The sequence below is a fragment of the Phanerochaete carnosa genome, assembly GCF_000300595.1.
Source record: "Phanerochaete carnosa HHB-10118-sp unplaced genomic scaffold PHACAscaffold_4, whole genome shotgun sequence".
NCBI lineage: Eukaryota > Fungi > Basidiomycota > Agaricomycetes > Polyporales > Phanerochaetaceae > Phanerochaete > Phanerochaete carnosa.
The window spans coordinates 2,520,419-2,540,365 of NW_006767631.1; the positions used below are offsets into that span (position 1 = coordinate 2,520,419).

The 19,947-nt window shown below is 50.5% G+C and overlaps 2 protein-coding genes across 2 annotated transcripts; both read left to right on the top strand.

Moving 5' to 3' along the window:
• Positions 1–886: 886 nt before the first annotated feature.
• PHACADRAFT_91184 (uncharacterized protein) lies at positions 887–1,540 on the top strand (the record flags this gene model as incomplete). Its single annotated transcript, XM_007394754.1, has 2 exons — positions 887–1,073; positions 1,134–1,540. 2 exons carry the CDS (start codon positions 887–889, stop codon positions 1,538–1,540), a joined length of 594 nt encoding a protein of 197 aa, XP_007394816.1.
• A 16,887-nt stretch (positions 1,541–18,427) lies between these two features.
• On the top strand, positions 18,428–19,009 carry PHACADRAFT_254428 (uncharacterized protein). The gene has a single exon (XM_007394755.1). The coding sequence runs from the start codon at positions 18,623–18,625 to the stop codon at positions 18,815–18,817; it is 195 nt and encodes a 64-aa protein (XP_007394817.1). The 5' UTR covers positions 18,428–18,622; the 3' UTR covers positions 18,818–19,009.
• The last annotated feature ends 938 nt before the right edge of the window (positions 19,010–19,947 follow it).

Below are 19,947 nucleotides of genomic sequence, written 5' to 3' on the forward strand. Positions count from 1 at the left end.
CTCACTGAGGATGGCGCCAGCCCAGTTGTCCGAGGTTGACTGGCTGAAAACGTCGGTCACATTGGGGGGCGACGTTTGCATGTCGCGAATAGGGGCACGACGGGCGATGCGGGCCTCGCGACGTTCCTGAGAAGTCGGCAGCGAGACAGCGATTGTGGCAGCGAGAGCCCAGACAAGGGAGAGGATCAAGTACATGGCGGTGTGAGCGATATAGAGTAGAAACAGCTGTGAAGCTGTCGAGCCAAGAAAGGCGAGGAGTCTGCGGTTTGGCTGTGCCCGTCGGGCAAGCTTATATACATCGGAGGCCCGTCCAGCAAGTACCTGTGCGCCATGATGATCCTGGAGTGCATCACCACGCTTTAGGAGGCGGGCCGTTTCACATCACCGTTGCGGCCGTTATGATCCAAAATGTCGCAAATCAGATCTTCAGACGTTGAAGGACAGCCTGAAGAGGTCGGTTTCGGGTCCTGCTGAATCCCCGCGCGTCACACGCGATGCCACCGCTTTTCGCGTTCCTACCTGCTACAGCGGACTGGGCATGCATACGAGACGTGATCGTGCAGCGAGACGTGTACACAAAGGAGTCAGGGTGGCGCGCGTGGTCAACGAAGAGTTGGCAGGACTCCGCGGCCGCTGTTCACGGTCATGCATGGCTCGCCCGGCACCGCGTCCGCGCCACTATGGCGGACACATGTTATGGGATAGATGACCAGCCAATTACGAAATTCGGACGCCGGCCCTTGAGCGCTTGAGCTTGAGCTTATTAGCCACGCCAGACTTCGAGCATGTAAGCCTCGCCGTCATTGCCTGACAATGCCTGTGCATCACTGCAGTAGTTGTTACGCAACTGCTAGCACTGCAGTGTCTCAAGCGTCATCCAAACGAGATGACAGTTCAAAACCCCTTCAGGCCCCTTTCAGTAACCCGTGAGTTTCTATACTCGCGCGAGTTCCGGCCAGTCACTTCGATAAAATTTATTCGTCCGGTCGGCATTGATGGCGTCTCCTGCCAGAACGCCATCCTCCAGACTGGTATCGACACCACCATCCAGAATGGTCAAGTGACCTATGATGGTCAGTCCACGCTCCTTGTCCTCCTCCTCGCATGCTGACAAACCTTCTGTATTCTCGCAGCCTGGTGGGAGTGGTTCCCTTTTGCCGCAGCCGACTTCCCGGCCGAGGACATAAGCGTCTCCGCGGGCGATATTCTCACGGTAAGCGTCACCGCAACGAGCGCAACATCGGGCACGGCGGAGATCATCAACCAGAGCACGGCGATGGCCGTCGTTGAGGACATTGCCACCTCTCCCATCGCTCTATGCATGTCGGATGCAGAGTGGATCGTAGAGGACTTCTCTGTGGGTGGGACCCTCGTTCCCTTGGCCAACTTTGGCACGGTCACCTTCACTGGTGCGTCTGCCGGGACTCCCTCAGGCTCTGTCGACACCTCTAGCGCAAACACTGTCATAATAAACCAGAACAACGTGGATCTTACTTCCGCCTTGATCTCGGGCTCGACCGTTATGGTTGCCTACATCTGATACGGCAGAAATGATGTAGGTTCTGTGGGTCTCGGGAAGTGGAAGGAGATGGTGTATGACTTGTTTGTATATCCAGCGTGCTAGAAGGACCAATATTTATTTATTACTGCTTGTATGGTTTGTTTGTATACTGTACTTGCACGACAAATCCGGCCAGTAGGCGCCCAAATTAGTTTTCCGAAAACTCTCCGAAGTCACGATAAATCAAGAGAATATCATTGGCAAGGTCAGCAGTAAATTGGTCTGACACCTGACAGCCAGATTGGTTGTGCAAGTACAGTATTATGGATGTAGCCAGAAGGACAGATATTTATTCAACACTGCTTGTATTGCTTATCACTCCAAGCAATGTGCTGATGCATCAGGCTGCCGTACATGAACTAGTCCTGCAGGTTGCTTGCAGGAGCTCCATGATCAGTTTCAGCAACTGATCACATGGCCTCTGCCACAGTTCTTTGTGGTCAACAGGCACAGAGTCAGGGTTGGCACAGGCATCCTAGACTGCAAATCCAGCCTCCATCAGTAATAGTGAGCTCCAGCACAACAGTGTATGGGTGCGCAGAACACTGTCCAAGCCTCATGGCTGCTTTAGGGTGTAAGAAGCATGGGTGAAACGTACATGAGCTCTGAACACTCCCAAGTCGCGCGCATGGCACATCAGGAAAAAGACTTAGGTCCATAATGCTACAGAGTGCTACAGGAGCATTTTGGAGCATTATGGGCCCAAGTCCTGTTTCCTGATGCCCCAGCCAACAGAGTGACTAAGGCTTTTGATGTACATTACAGCCTGTGGTCAAGAATGAAACATGTCAAGCATATGAACAAACTCAGAGTATTCATACAGCTTGCAACAACTGATTCATGTGGTCCAGTGACATGATTATAACCTGACAGAAAAACAGTTCCCAGTGAGTTCGTTGCAGAAGGGCAATTCCTGGCCAGCCGCAAAGTGCTTCCTAAGATGAGACAGGCAAGTAGAAGCAAAAATTCTAGAGCTATTGAAGAGGAGGCATTGCACGAAGTTGCAGTTAAATTCAGCAAACAGAGTTGAGCACGTAGAGTGTGACCATGCACCTTGGCTCTCTTCACTTGCTTGTGTGTACTATCTACTCTCAGGTGTCATCCAGGTTCATCTAGCAGTAGTTGTTGATATGCATGTATTGTCCAAGCTAGTGAGTGAGCAAAGTGGGGGACTCCATAAGAAGATTTATAGTTGAAAGAGCAGCTCTTAAGATGGCAATGGTGGACAAAGTGCAAAGAGTGGCAGGCAGACCAATAATGTAAGTTGGCATCTTCTAAAGTTAGGGCTAGCTCATGCATTGTCCATGGCTCACCGCACTCCTTGCTACACCTGCTTGCTTGTAAGCCATGCGGACTGCCCTGATTTCCTTACGCTTAACTACAATGACTGTGGAGCTTGAGCTTGAGTACTCAGCACTAGTGTTGCAGAAGAAACTACCTGTCAGTGTAATTTACCAATGTCAGAAAGTAATAGTCATAAGGCTGTAAGTAAAGGGTGTAAGTTCTCATTTCTTACATAGACATCTAATATGTAAGTTACGGTAAGTAAATGTAAGAAAAGCATGTAAGTTACAGGGTCAGTTGTAAGTTGGCTCTACACCCACAGCGTCAGAACACTGAAGGAGTCCAATGACTCCGAGGCCACCTCTGACAGTGCCACTACATCTTTTTTTAATTCAGATGACTTCGGTACCTCTTCTGTTAGCAGTACTACACTTCCAAGACTGGGAGGCTGAGGTTTAGCTTGGGCTCATCAGGAGAGCTCTTGACTGAGAGTGTTGAGCTTATCTCCTCTGCAGCACAAGGTAGGCTTTGCGATCCGGCCAGATGACATGCCGATATCGACCTGCTGGTTCTCTCATAGGAAGTGCCAGGAACCAGACAAGAGTCTTTGGATTGCCAGCCCCCTGCAGAGCTTGCATTGAATGTTGGTACAGTGTAATTGTTCAATAGGTTGTCATACTCCACGGTCCATTGGAGTACATCTGCAACTGCTATGACGCAATGATTGTCACTGAAGTGGAAGGTACCATCATGTCATGCTGTACGCAAGTGATGCAAGTCTTGACCAATGCTGTGTAGCATCACAAACCACGCTTGTTATGGAAGAACAATGTCCGATACAGTGAGATCAACTAGTTGGCTGCCCATACATTCAAAGTAAAGCCATGCTCAGTGGCCCCTTGATAGTCTTCATATCTTAGTGGAGTGCAGCTATTTCGGCTGTTGGCATTGAAGTATGTGAGCCATTCATCTCCTAATATCTTTACTAACTCAACAGTCTCAACATGGTCTCTGTCGACTGCTACTGAAAGAGCTGCTTCTTGAGGGTAGACAATCAATAGACTTGTGCAGAATTGTGAATACAGAATTCACATCAGCTTCCCTGTTGTCTGTAGTGCAAATAAGGACATATTTTTGGCAGTAATTTCACTTGTGTTGGCACAGATGACAGATTAATTCCACCAGAAATCACAAAAATATTTGTCTAGCTTGTAACTATCATGCTTAGGCTGGCACATGCTCTATCATGCCATTGGATCTCAAAACTCATTGATTGAGACTTTCTTACACTAACTTACACTGCTATTTTTGGTATGCCTGTCAGAATGCCTGTCAGAAAAGTAAGTTACACCTGACTTTCTTCTGCAACATGACTCAGTGCTCAGTGCACACTGGCGTGGCAGTTCAGCGCACAGTAACAAGGGGTGACAAATGTGACAGCTCATGACATTGATGTGTGATGCGTGCTTCTTCTCTCATCCAGAGCTTGTTTTGGCCCACAGACTGACTCAGAGCATTTGCCTTCAATGTGCACACACATCCATCTGCACTCCACCACTTAATGCAACTTCCTGCCTGCTTTGTGCCCTCTCATCCTTCCTCTGTCCTTTTGCCTTCTCATTCTCAAACTGCAGCCAACCTAGTTAAAGATTTATAGAACAGTCCCCAGGACATGTTTGTATTGCCAACAGGCATCTCTGCAGCCCCTTCACATCTTCTGACACATCAACCAATGTTGAGCTGAAGATGAGCCATGTATTCTCGGATATTCTGCTCAGAGCTCACCATCTCATCAGGCTCTGTCTCTCAGAGGGTTGTATGCTGCATTTTGATAGAAGTACATCAAAAATTGCAGACATCATTCAATGTCCTTGTCAGTCTGACATTAGTTCACAGGTGTAGAAGTTGCATCCTGCTGTCTTCTTCTATTTGCTCAGCCATACTTGATTTGATGAAGATCGTAGAAAACAGACTTTCTTAGGCCCATGTGAAGGGGTGTATTCCAAGGAGTCTTTCAAAGAGCTTGTACACCTTGTTGTCAATGGTGTTCATACAAATGAGACAGCAGTATAGAACCCCTCTGGAGATGATGAGGGTGCTATCGTGGACACAGGCAAACTGGTACTGTGCTAGAGCAGAACAAAGAGCATGTATTTGATTCCTCTACTTCCTTCCAGTTTGTCCTGGCTCACAGCTAAGCCCTGAGAGTGGCAGTGATGTAAGTAGATTGACTTTACGATTGATGTCAATGCCTACTTACTTGTGTCAATCTGTAAGGACAGTGCTCAGGCAGGTCCATCTTGAATCACCGAGGAGGTGCAGTCCTGACAGCATCCTGATCACATGGCAGCGCACCTTCTAGGTGCTCAGTTTGTTAGATAAGCATTTCAGGCTCTCGAGCTCATAAAGCTTGAGGCATCGGCCTATGTAGTTTTTCCCTAACTCTCACTTGTACACTGTATATCTAGGACACAAATATAGTCAGTTCAGATTCATGGTACGAGTGAGAGGCCAATTCATATATGACAACCTTACACTTTTTTGAATCCTCTAAAGACTTTATTTGACTCCTATACTACAGGATTGTGGGAGAAAACTGCAGTCACTCTGTAGAATTATAATCTACCCTATTAAAGATCCACCATGAGCAGAAGAACCCAAAGAAACCCTTGTTGGGCAGCTTCAGAAGGCTAACACAAGTCTTTCTGGTATCGCATCAACACCACAAAGCTCGACAACTGGCACATCAACGGTGCCTGGAAGCAATCACCAAGACCCTTGGACCAGGAGAAGCACCGATGACCACCATCAGCCTGCTCATCAAACGACAGGCCACCCAGCAATTCTAGATTCCAGCACATCAAAGTCTTTTCAAACTGGGATGTTGACTTCAATGCCCAGCTCTGCTCAACCCAGAACCACAGGAGACACTGTGGTGAAGAAAGAGGGGAGCAAAAGGAGCCCTCAATGGACTGCAAGTAATGACCGCGACTACTCCCATGGAAAACAAGAAGAGTCACACGCAAACCAGAGCCTGCTGAGCTCACTAACTGAGCAATCAGAAGGTGAGGCCGATGTGTCCCTTTGTGCATGCAAAGGGGCTTTGTTCTACTTAGAAGCCCCAGAAGATGTCAGTAACAACTTAACCAGAGAAGAAGAGAGCACAAGGGATGATGCACCCTTGGCAGCCTGAGTAATGGGCAAAATTGACAAGATGTATGCTGAACTTGGGCAAATTGGCATAAAACTCATGACTGCCCACAACAGTGCCATGTCAGAGCCATAGGCTTATATCTGAAGAATCAAACTGCACAGAGTTCTTGACTGTTTGATGCATCAGAACCAACAGAGCTGGCTGGGCTCCATTGAGTGCCTGTCCAGTAGCAATGCCGGACAGCTGCTGAGAGCATCTATCTTCTTTGGGAATGGCATGATAGCATGTAGTGTATGCCGTGCTGGGGTTTGGCAAATACACTATATCAGGTTCAATGTCCATTCTCGGCATTGGGTTTGTGTCCATAGGCCGGTGAGAGGCCTCCCGCATCCATTAAGCATTGTGGCACATGCCATTTGTGGTATATCATGTGGGCAGCATTAATATATATCAGTTTTGTATCGAGACAGGCCAGTAGCAACATGTAATCACTTCAGAGGCAAGCAGTAAGAGCTGTATAAGCTTCTTTATAATGAGAGGTACACTTCTATGCATAAATTGAGACATATATTGTATGTTTTCTGTCATGGGTGTAGCCCTGGCCTTCTATTATTTTTCCATTTTCCCTGATTTTCTACGATTTATTCTATGTTTGTACAACCCTTCAAATGTTGTCAGTGTATTGGTGCCAGTTTACAAGTTCTAGCCACACGCTAACACCTTTGGATTGCATCACCAATGGGCACGCATTAGCATATAAAATGTGCCCACATCACTGCTGCTTTGTTGCCACACCACGCTTCTTTGGTAACAGCTGCGCTCCAATCTCTACTAGACCTCCTATTCCTAAGTCTGATCAGCAACAGACATCTGATCCCTGTTGGCCCGACAACGTCAGATATCATGATACATTGGCCCCCGTTTCCCCGCTAAACAGTCCATTTGAAAGTAGCATTTCCTGTTAGTGAGCTGAGCAGTTTTGCTATTTTGCCATAATCTCGGTTGAATCTTTGGTAGAAGTTGGTAAATCTGAGAAACACCTGGATATCTTGTTTGCACTCGGGCCGGGGCCAATTGACCACTCCTTCTATCTTGACTGGGTCCATGCGAACAACTCCTTTTCCTACTATCATTCCGAGGTATTCTATCTCTGCTTTCTCGAACTCGCACTTTTCCGGTTTCAGATAAAGTTTGTGTTCCCTTAAGATCTGAAGAACTTGCCGCGTGATCCAACGGTGTTCTTTTAAATCTTGAGTAAAGATCATGATGTTGTCTAGATAGACTACCACATGTCCTTGACTGATGAGATCTCGGAATATGTCGTTCATCATGGTTTGGAACATAGCCGGGGAATTGGTAAGACCAAAAAACATGACAAGTGGCTCAAATAATCCTCGATTCGTTAGGAATGCTGCCTTCTCTTCGTCTCCTTCTTTGATGCGGATGTTGTTGTACCCCCATCGGACATCTAATTTTGTAAAGTACCGCGCCTACTTCAATTTGTCCACTAGTTCCTGTATCAAAGGAAGTGGGTAGCGGTTCTTAATCGTCAGCTCATTCAGCTTTCGATAATCTTGTACGGGTCGAAGTCGTCCATCTTTTTTCTTGACGAAGAAGAACGGAGAAGCCCACAAAGATTTCGATGGTCAGATTCTCCTGGTTCAGAGGTTCTCTTCTATGAACTCATCAAGTTCTTTCTGTTTGTTTACCGAGATAGGATAAACCTTGCAACTGATCGGTTGCGCACCTGGTGTGAGTTTGATTGCATGGTCCCACGGTCGCCTTTGTGGTAAAGAGTCGAAGTCTTCTTTGCTAAATACGTCGGAGTAATCGTGATAGTGACTTGGGACGGTATTTTCAAAGGTCTTAGCTTCGTGTTTCAGGCTTTCTTTGATTGCCAGATCAGTGGCTGTGGTACGAATACATGCTGCTCCTGTTGCAAAGTATGTTTCGTGGTCTAGGATGAAGATTCTATCCCCTTCTTCTAGGCGAGCCTCCGGATCACTGGGCTCTTCCTGATCGGCATCAATATCAATTAATCGGGCGGCATATTTGCAGGTAATCGGGCACCGATCAAACTGAATGACTTGTTCCTGCCAATCGATAGATGGATTATGAATCTGCAACCACTCATATCCAAGGAAGATTGGAGTCTTCCCTAAATTGGTAACTGCAAACGGAAGTCATTCTACATGGTTCTGAATTTCCACTCTTAATTCAACGAAGTTGGTGATAGCGCCGCCGGCGTTATGCGTGCCATCTGCATTATAGACAGGGATCAGTGATGGCAGTTTCTTTGTAGCGATGTTGTTATCGCGGACAAACTGCGCATCAATGGAAGATCCAGTACATCCTGTATCTAATAGCGCTTTGACTGATAAGCGTTGCTGCGTATCCAGGGTGGTTATGATCATGGAGACGTCCATCTGTGTCCTCTTCCTTCCTCGGATGAATCGAGGTTGCTTTCTCAATTCATTTAAGAAGTCTATAGCTTCTTCTTCTTTCATCTGCCTGATTTGGTTCATACAGGCTTCGGAGGCATCAACACTCTTCTTTGAGTGTACTCATTCAGTCAGCAATCTAAGCGCCGAGGCTTCTTTGCTGATTATCCATTGGTGGATCCAAGCCGCTGTCCAAGGTGTGTGGCGCTGCCACTGCGTAGATTCAGTCTGGTGTTCTGGTGTAGGCAATAATTTTTTATTCGGGGGAATTAAGCAAGAGGGTTGTGCCTCTCCGCGCCGTTCTATGGACACCCCTTTTTCTGGTATATACATAGCTACCCCAAATCAAGAACACAGATAGTTCGTAAAGTTACGTTCAGTCAACTCGGCTACGCGCCTGGCTGACCGCTTGCAAAACCCTTCATGGCCGTGCGAATTTCTTCGCAGATTGCCGTTTTCCAGTCAAATGGTTCTGCCGTTGTGGCAGGAGCTTCGTTGAGTGCTGCGAGTGGTGTGAATGCATTGGTGGGAACTGCTGGGGTTTCTGCGGCTCGTACTTGTTGAGCTTGCTGCCGATTAGGGCAATTCCGTGATATGTGGCCCTGTTGACCACATCGGAAGCAAAAACCCTGGCGCCACGCCTGATCTAACTCCATCGGTTGTCCCCTTCCTCCAAAGGTGACACCAGTTCCGTTGCGCCGTGTCTGAACTGGCGCTGTAGCAGCTGCTTGTGCAGGTGCATTAGCTTGTGTTTGCAGTTTGTTTTGCCTCTGTTGCTGTCTCGGTTGGAACTGTCCCTGTCGCTGGGACTGGGGGTTTCGCCGACAATACTGCTATTGGTTTAGGTCGATGCGAGCGACCCTCTGCTTGTACAGCGCGTACGTGGTCGGGATTTCCTCCGACAAGTTGTAAAGGAGCCGAATGATATCGGCCCGGATTGCTTTTTCCAGAAGTGACTTGAGTTCCTGGAAGTGGTTCTCAAAGTCGTGAATATTTGCCTGGAAGGCACATAATTCGAACTTCGAGAAGAATTCTTGTGCTGACAGCATGCCCATTTGCATTGCTTGCAGTCGGTCGTAGGCTTCGGCCTGTTCGTCGATTAGGAAATGCTTATCCAAATCTGTCCACAGTTCGTTCGTGGTCTGAATCACCGTGTCTTCATCGGTGTCGTATTTCTTCATGTATGTGGCGACGTATTTGCCAGCATGGCCTCCTTTCATGTAGAACATGATCATTAAGACCCTGTCGAATTGCTCGGGTAGCCGCTTCCTTTGCGTAACTATGTAGTTTCATCTGTGTCTTCCAAGCAATATACTTGGACTTCGTGCCATCAAAGGCATCGGGCTTCATTGCACTTCCATTTATGAGTGCGACATTGTCTTGGTTGTCAGCCATCGCGCCCAGATCAGATGGAGATGAGGGTGGAGTGGGAGAGCGTCGAGAAGGTGGGTTTGATGATTCAGAGTCCTCTACGGCTTCTTTTACAGGGTCTGGTGGTCCCTCTGGTGGTACTTCAGATTCTCCGAGGGCGATTGATCGGAGATGTTCAGTGACTGAATCGAGGGTGTCGCGTCTTCCTCTGGGTTCTGAGGTAGATGTGGTGGGTTCAGGGTTTGCGAAGGACTCGGATGGGCGTCGGAAAAGAGATAGCAGTTAGATCGACAATCCCTGTCAGGGCGTCGGACCGAAGAGACATAATTGCTCTTTGGGCTGCTATACTATTCCTAGAACTGTATTAAGATAGCGTTTCAGCTTTTTTCGGAAATTCCTATCTTTGGCGAACTCTACCCCTGATCTGGTCGTTACAACACGATTAGTCCCAGGGTTTGCTGCAATCAGCTCCACGGACCCGATAGCATATGACAATGCTCTCCTGTGACTGTAGAGGATATCAACATCGAGTACTAGGAGAAAGAACTATCTACAAACGCGGAGATCCCGTACGATACTATGTACAACATGTTGAAGCGCCTAGTGGCTCTGGCTCGGCGTTCCGCCTGGCATGGACTTAAGGTGGACATCTTAGATTAGGCGCTGCTAATACGTAGATAGTGATTGGACAATCATATGTAGTGCTCCCACGCACGGACCTCTTTATGGCAGGCTTCCCCATTCCAGCGGACTTTCAATTTTGCTTCCTTTTAGTATATAAGGACTCCTCTCGCATCCCCACTCTGCGTGCTCTTTCCCTTCGCACTCAGAGTAAGTCCCCTTCGTTGCCCTTGCGCATTATGTAGTATGCTTACCAGACCCCTGTCTAGCTAACACCGTGTGTATTAGGTATATAGCTATACAGCGTGCTCTTTCCCTTCACACTCAGACTAACACCGTGTGTATTAGATCGTGCCCGCGTGCCACTCGCCAGTTCGCGCTCGCGCAGCCCAGTCGTCATATCACGACAATAGGTTATGAGCCCCGGCTTGTAACTGGCCCCCATCTACCCTCCATCCCTCACGAGTCTTCACTTGGAGAGATCCGGCACCAGCCGCACATTTGCTCCATAACACCTCAGGGTCTTTACCCCAAGTGTTACTCCACATTGCAACACAGACACTAGAGATCCTCTAGTGCATGTCTAGTCCATCTGCATCACGCCCATCTTCACCAACTGCACCGACAACTGCACCTGCACCTGCACCCCGTCCTACACGTCGCACTCCCGCCGCTCCCGCTACACCCTCTCAATCCGCGTCCACCGCGCCACGCCGCACGACAACCATGTCCTCTGCCTCCGCGTTTGCATCAGCCACCGGTCCACCGTCGATGAAGCTCGACGCGATCGGGAAGCTCAAAGGTTCCAGCAACTACCCACGCTGGTCCCTGATGATGCAGCAGTACTTCATTGCTGCACGTGCATGGAAGGTCGTCGACGGCACCGAGAGAGCCCCCGTCCAAAGCAGCACTGTCTCTGCTGCGGACGTCGAAGCATGGGAGATGACGAATGCATACATGAGGTTCTACATCTTCAGCACGCTTGGCGACGAGCTCCTGCACCTCGCAAATCCAGTGGACATCACAGCCGCCGCGCTGTGGAAGAAGCTGAAGGACAACTACGCTGCCTCCACCACGATGTCGGCATTCGTCAAGTTCCGTGCGTACTTCTCGCACGCGATCACGGACAGCGATGACCTCGCTGCCCAACTCGACAAACGCGCTTGACTCTGGCAAGAGGTCAGCGCCTCCGGGATCCTCCAAACCCCAGAGCTCCTGCAGATATTCGGCCTGCTCACGGCCCTCCCCGACTCGTTCAACAACGTCGTGGAGCCCATCCTAGCAGTCACCAAGCCCGCCGACTTGAAGCTTGACGACATCCGCAATCATCTCCTCGACGAAGCAAAACGTCGCAGCTCCTCCACTAACGTCGCCGCCTTCCACGCACCAAAGGCGTCTACCTCAGGCAAAGCCAAAGCTGGCAAACCTGACGGCAAGAAGGGCAAGTGCAACTTCTGCCACTACAAAGGCCACTACGAGCAGGACTGTAGAAAGAAAAAGGCTGCCATCGACGAGGCGCGGAAGGGCAGCAATGGCAAAGCCCAGGACGGTAAAAGTAATCCGTCCGGTAGTAGTACTGGTCACGCATCTGTATATGTAGTCACCGCCGAAGGAGCCGCTGCTCCTGAGGCCGAAATTCACTCCGCTTCCTGGTATCTCCACGGTGTGAAACGCTGGATGTTAGACTCTGGCTGTACAAGACACATTATGAACGACCTGAACGACTTCGCTGAGTACACCGCCTTTGCGTTGCCTACGTATGCAACACTAGCAGATAAGGCAAAAACGCAAGTAAGCACGCTCGGTTCAGGTGTTGTCGAGGGTATTACACTCGTCGACAACAAACCAGTAAACATCAGGCTAGAGAACATTCTCTACAGCCCTGCAATGTCCGGACGGCTAATATCCGTCTCATGTATCGAAGAAAAAGGCTTCGATCTCGTCTTTGGGAAAGGACGAGCCTCAATCAAGCGTGGTAACACCACGTTTGGCATAGGCACTAAGTCCCGTGGTCAGTACTGGTTGGACCTTACTCCACCTCCACCATCTGTCGCGGTCTCCATGCACAACGCCACTTCGCTCGATGTTATCCACCACCGGTTCGGTCACCTGAACTGGGAGGCAGTACGCAAGCTCGCCGCTGCTGATTCCTCTCCGGTCAAAGGCCTCATCGCCGCCAATATGGATAAACCTTCGCACTCATGCGAAGGCTGCGTCTTGGGCAAAGCACACAGGCGTACATTCCCCACATCGTCCACTTCACGCGCCAACAAACCCTTCGACCTCATACACTCTGACCTCGATGGACCTATGTCGGTGGTATCCCTCACAGGCCACCGATACTTTGCTACCTTCATCGACAACTGCTCCGACGTCACATGGGTCTACTACCTGCAAACAAAGGATGAGTTCCTCTCCGCGTTCAAAGACTTCGTAGCCCTCGTCGCGCGACAGTTCGATACGGTCATAAAGGTCCTTTGGTCAGATCGAGGGGGTGAATACCAGTCCAACGAGTTCATCAACTTGTTGAAGAAATCTGGGATCATCCATGAGCGCACGATACCTGGTACCCCACAGCAGAACGGCAAAGCTGAGGGCATGAACCGCACGCTCGTAGAAGCCGCTAAGTCAATGCTACAAACCGCCGGGTTATCACACGGATTCTGGGAAGAAGCTGTTTGCACAGCTGTGCACGTACGCAACAGAGGCCCTAAGAAAGCCATTGCATGGCGTACGCCCCTGGAACGACTCACTGGCACCACACCGGACGTGTCCCACTTCCGAGTCTTCGGTTGCCAGGCCTATCGCCATATACCCGGGGATAAATGCAAGAAACTCGATGCTAACGCTGAGAGCCTAGTGTTTATCGGCTACGAGACGAATTCTAAAGGTTATCGTCTATGGGATAAACGTAGCAGAAAGATCACCACAAGTACCGATGTGATATTCGACGAGTTGATCTTCCCCAACAAACTCCTACCCTCACCGTCCTCGACACAACCGACCGGATCTACATCCACGCTGCCGTCATCTGTCGAACTCGAACTACCACCCCTTAACACGCCACCGGCTCCTACGCAGCCGCCACAGCCTGTACCACCACCTACTCAACCCAACACACCTAAACCGTCTACAGCATCCCAGATACCACGCCTTACACCTCGAACAGAGTTGTATCCAGCTCCGCCAATCCCGCCAAGTGCACCGGTCAAGCCTGAATTCAAAGGCAAGGCCAAAGCCTCACCATATCGTGTCATCGCCCCTCCACCACTCCAGCCAAATCCCAACACCACCTCGTGGGACTACAATCCCTTCTCCAATCCTGAGCATGCCACGACGTCGTTAGGCGTCCGCCGCGGTACCCGCGAGCGTAAGGCAACTCAGAAATGGACGAGTATTTGGCCCGGAGCGACCGAAGCGGACATCGAGAAAGCACTGAACACAGGCAAGGAACCGGGCGACATCGCTGCGATCGTAGGCGACTCCTCCATTGCTGGAGAGCCGCGAACCTACAAACAAGCAGCTGACGCCCCGGATTCAGTGGAGTGGATGACTGCCATGCAGGCCGAAGTCACTGGCCTTCTGGAACAAGACACCTGGGAACTTGTCGACCTACCTAAGGGTCGCAAGGCAATCAAGTGCAAATGGGTATACGTTGTCAAGCGCAACGAGAATGGAGAAGTGGATTGCTACAAGGCAAGGCTCGTAGCCAAGGGGTTCACGCAAGTTCAAGGCATCAATTACGAAGACACCTTTGCTCCCGTCACCCGTCTGGAGTCCTGGCAATACCTCATCGCCCTAGTGACCATCCAAGACTGGGAAATCCATCAGATCAACTTTGATAGAGCATATCTGAACGGAGAACTCAACGAGGAGCTCTACATGGAGCAACCTGAAGGTTTCGTAACGGACGCAGGCAAAGTATGCCGCCTGCGGAAAGCAATATACGGGTTAAAGCAAGCGGGATGAACATGGTTCCTCACGCTCAAAGCCTGTCTCGAGGACATTGGATTTGCATGCCACGACGCCGGTGACGTATCCATCTTCATTCACCGTCAACGAGGGGGATCCACTCAAATTCTTGTGGTTTACGTTGACGACCTAACTATGATGGGAAACAGCCTCGATCTCATCCAACAAACGAAAGAGGCACTGAAGGAAAGGTTCCAACTCAAGGACCTTGGCAAACTCAAGTACTACCTCGGCATCCGTGTCACGAGGGATAGGGGGAGTCGAGCTACATACCTCGACCAGGAAACGTACATCGAGTCCGTTCTCAAACGATTTGGATATGAAGACTGCAACCCTGCGTCCACACCACTCGGCACTGACATCGTACTCGAGAAGAACGAGGAAGACCCTGCGGACTGTCCACAAGACCGCATCAAGCTCTACCGCTCACTCCTCGGCTCACTCATGTACGCCATGCTCGGGACTTGCCCCGACATCGGCTTCGCCGTCGCCCGACTTTGCTAATACCAGGCAAACCCTTCACCAAAGCACGTAGCTGCTGCCTATCGTGTTCTCAAGTACCTCCGCGGCACCTCCAACTATTGACTCTGTCTAGGTCAGAACGACGAGACTGATAGCCGTTTGCTCAGTTACACCGACGCAGACTTTGCGAACGACAAGGACAACTCCGTCTCAACATCCGGCTGGGTTTACAAACTCGGTAGAGGCGCAACCAGTTGGTCTTCTCGCAAGCAACGCTCTGTGGCTCGAGACACCTTCGACGCAGAGTACTTTGCAGCCGACGAAGCAGTCCGACATTTACAGTGGCTCGAAATCTTCGCTGAGTACATCGAACACCCACTCACGAAGCCTGTCCCTCTCCACTGCGACAATAAATCTGTCGTTGACGCTGCCCAGTCACCCAACGTCAAGCATCGCACAAAACACACCCGCGTCAAAGCTCACGCTGTTCACGAGCAATTCGAAGCAGGTCTGATCGAACTCGTTAGGATTCCCGGTGTCGACAATCCGGCTGATATTCTCACAAAGCCTTTACTGGCTGAGGTACACAACTGTCACACCCAGTCTCTTGGCCTCGTTCCGTATCGCCTCGCCAAGAGGGAGTGTTGAAGCGCCTAGTGGCTCTGGCTCGGCGTTCCGCCTGGCATGGACTTAAGGTGGACATTTTAGATTAGGCGCTGCTAATACGTAGATAGTGATTGGACAATCATATGTAGTGCTCCCACGCACGGACCTCTTTATGGCAGGCTTCCCCATTCCAGCGGACTTTCAATTTTGCTTCCTTTTAGTATATAAGGACTCCTCTCGCATCCCCACTCTGCGTGCTCTTTCCCTTCGCACTCAGAGTAAGTCCCCTTCGTTGCCCTTGCGCATTATGTAGTATGCTTACCAGACCCCTGTCTAGCTAACACCGTGTGTATTAGGTATATAGCTATACAGCGTGCTCTTTCCCTTCACACTCAGACTAACACCGTGTGTATTAGATCGTGCCCGCGTGCCACTCGCCAGTTCGCGCTCGCGCAGCCCAGTCGTCGTATCACGACAATACAACAGCCATGCCCGCATTCTCCACATAATAGTACTCGTTGCCCACGGTGCGAAGAAGGATTACGCGAAGAACTAGTAACAAGGGTAAACACCGGAGAACCTGCCTCAGCCGGTTGCCACGTCATACTCAGGAATATCTGCTTGCACTGCGCAAAGTGTTTAACACCACCTATGGTAGGGCAGTGTACGATTCTAATTGGACGGAGCTCTGTCCAGCCGCCTAAGGGCTGGTGATTACAGAGGTGGCTTCGGGGTGTGTGATATGGTAAAAATGCGCAAGTGCACAGGGAAGGGTTCCAGGGGTCTTGATGCGGTAGAGTCGATAGGGTTAGGATTGGGGTGAGATTTCGGTTAGATAAATGAGATGGATCGTCGTGTGGAGCTAGGTGATGGTTGGTGTGAGAGTGACGAGGATTGTCGTAGGGCAGTTGGTGGAGACTCGAGCTAATGTCAGCAACCTACAATCCAACTGGACTGGGCTACGACAAAGCTGAGGAGACAGACGAGAGGAGAATAGGTGAGGAAAGACCAGCTCGAGTCTGGCTTGTTATTGAGCAGTATGAGCTCCTTATATACATGACAGACTGAATATCTAGAATATCCTACGAATATACGGAGGTGTATAGAAAGTGAAAGAATACCATGGAATCCAGGAGAACCATCCGGAATGTGTAATATTCATGACAAAAGGTCTGTGCCAATAGCAAGCTGAGCAACCCTTGGAAGAATATATGTCAAAGAACACTTTACCTTATGGTGTATTGTGAATTTTCTGGATAGTCTCCCCAGGCTATCTTCCTGGGCTGCATCGGCTTGGTCAGTTCAAAAGAGTTTAAAGTGAAATGGTGCACACCAACTGAACGCTAGTCCACTCAAGTGCCTACATGTTCCGTCGCGTGAGCTCCCACATGTCGCGGCTTGGGCCATTTCGCTGCCAGCGCGTCTCACACACCGAGCTCCTTCTTTGGCTCGTTCATGTCCTGCTCTCGCCGTCTCTCCCAATACACCGTGTTCAGGTTCTGCGCGCTGCTCCTGCAATTGATCGCCCACGGTACATACTCCCGGAACAGTCGGGCTCGCCTTGCAGAGCTCGGACGTGACGTCTGAGTAATCTTTGTAGATTATTTGGTCTTACTACAGCCGTTCAAACAGGCCTTTGACTACCACAGGGAACGTGGAGGATCTAAATATGGCGCTTTGCTCCTCAATGAGGTTATCGCGGGCAACCCATTATGCTTGACAGACAGCTGCCCAACCCTCAAACGGGTTAGTGCCCTAGATTTTGCTCATGACAATGCCACTGTACTCAGGCGTAGCATAACAGCCACCGTCGGGCTACGACTCTGTGCAAGTTATCCCTGGGCGGTCCCTGAAATACGATGAATATGTCGGTGCGTCCTGCTTGCTTATGATTGCATTGTATGTGCTCACTCCTTTCGGGCACCAGTTTACACGGTAAGTGGGCGTGTCGGTCCCAACTTCAAGCCGTGCCAATGATATCAACGAAACAGGAAGCGGCGATTAGGCCGGTATATCTTCTCCTTTTCAAGTGATCCTCTGTGGACAACATAAACTACTTCTCCCTGCTCTCGCGCTACGGAGTCAGGCCTTTCCTATCACCTATCTCTCTCGCGAACAGAGCCAGCGAACTTGTGCAGCGATAATCGTGGGAGCGAGCCTCCTACGAATGTGGATATTGAGGAGAACTGAATAGGCCGCAGCCCTGTCGTACTAATATTCCATGAAAGACGGTGCGCTATAGGCTTAGGTTTGACCATCAGAGATGCCGAGATATTCCAGCCGCAGCTCTCAGTGCGCGGAATGCTATCCCGTCGTGTGCCTCTCCGGGCCTTCAATGCCCCTGCCGTTATTCTAGGGCTTAGCTGCAGCGGCAATTGACAAGTAGCGATGAAAGACTTGCGATGGAAGGCTCCTTGGGACGACATGGGTGGATAATAGCACGCGGCTGGCGAAGGGATGCCTTGTACAAGTAAAAAGCACCATCTATTCACTGCTAGCACCTTGGTTGATGTAGGGATAATCGGGACAGTGTACAACTCCGAGTCAAACTTGGAAACATCGTGGAGTCGGAGCACGGGTTGCATGTCGGGGATCGATAAGATAAACGCGCGGCTTGATCCGGTTCGCTATAGACCGCGATGTTCACTTCTTCTCGTCCTCTCTTCTCCATAACCTCTCTGCTATGTCTTTTGTCGTCGAGATGATCAACCCCGCTAACAGCCTTGTCGCCTCAGCACTCAAATTGGCGGCCTCTGTCCCCATCCACTCTTGGTCAAGGCTTTGAGAACAACCAGTGGTTAAGCCTCAGCATCCTCACTACTGCCCTTGCCGCCGCAATCGATGGCCTCTTCACCATCAAGATGCAGAGGCAAAAAATCGTCTGAAGTGTAATCCATTACTTTATAATGGGTCTCGGTGCGTCGCCCTGCTGCGTTCCGCCCCTCTCTTGTGCTGAACCGTTGCGCCTAGGTATCACCGCTAACAACCGCCATCTGTAGGTGCACCAGTCCCATGAAACCTCGAAGCCTCCAGAGCACTTCTTCGTGATCGTGGGTACAAACATACTCCAAGGCTCCGATCAAGTGATGGTGGTACCGCAGTCCTCACGCCCTCCGCCGCTACACCGACACTGACATCGGCCTGCACAATATGCCCGAGGACTTCTGGCACTCAAACATTGGCTGGACGATTGTCAAGCCGCGATACCATCTCGGTGTGGCCAAAGTCAGTGACCTGAGCAAGGACCCTGTCATTCAGTGGCAACACCCGCGGTACGTCTGGTTGCTCCTCGGCTGTGGTTCGGTCTTGCCTACCTTGGTTGTCAGGTTTGGCTGGGGCGGCTAGACGAGCAGATTCTGGTTCGCGGGTACTGCTCGCTTGTGCTTCGTTCACCTCGTACGCGACTCTGCCTTTATACGCATATATGCATATGTTTACCTCCTACCTAGTCTATTTTTGTCACCGCACTCGTCACCGTCGGCGAAGGCTACGGTAATTTCTATCACCAGTCCCCGATAGACTACGGAACGCGATTAGACGGTACCGGTACAACCCAGCGAAGTGGTTCATCTGGGTGTGCGCGGAGCTTGGGCTCGCGAGCCGCCTGAAGATCTCTCCCGAGGGCGGAGTCAAGAAGGGCTGGCTGCCAACGCAGTTAAAGTGACTACGCGCGACACAGGACGACTTTGTATGGGCGCCGAACGTGCAGGAACTGCTGCTGATCAACTGGGAGAGCTGTGCGTTTAACTATGATGTTTTGCACTACCCGGCGACGTTTACTAACGCGCATACAGTGCGCTCGTCGTCATTGCCAGCTTCGTCCACGACATCGTCAGCCTCGGGTGTGCGCCACCTGCCGGTGAAATACATCAGCAAGGACGCGACGACGGCGTTCTTAGGCAGGGCCTTCGGCCACTCAAAGGTGGCACACGACGTGAGCATGACTCACATCTATCGCCCGTGTGATTTTGCTGATATCGAAGTCATATTTGCTGTCGATGAAGCGCGTCGGGATCTTGCACGGTGGCAAACAAGCACGGCCTGCGAGACAAGACGGTCCCGCCCGCGCAGCGGCTCCGCATTGTGCGATGCAACGAGCTTGACGGCTCTCCGTACTACTCGTCGAGCGCGGTCTCGGGGTAATGAGGGCATGTTCGGCTAAGCTGCGTTCTTATATACTCTTGTAGTTCGTTCCATGCATACGGGTCGTGGAGCTCGTTTACTCGGACCACTGTTATTGTAATATACATGGGTCACACACTCTGCTAAGTGGTTCACGTTCGGCGGAAATGAGTCCACAACACAGGTTATCCGGCTAAGGGAATGACAGGACAGGTCGCATATCGAAGCTTACGACCACAGGTTCGTCCGCTTTAACGAACTCGACGTCGTCTTCTGCTGCCCAGTATCTGCTGTTCCCTGCACGATAACATCGCCCAGTCCAAAGAATTGGTCAAAGAGATAGTCGTCCTTGC

Bases quoted from the DNA above. Each gene is read 5' to 3' on its own strand.
- PHACADRAFT_254428 (XM_007394755.1), top strand. From the start codon at position 18,623: ATGCCCGAGGACTTCTGGCACTCAAACATTGGCTGGACGATTGTCAAG.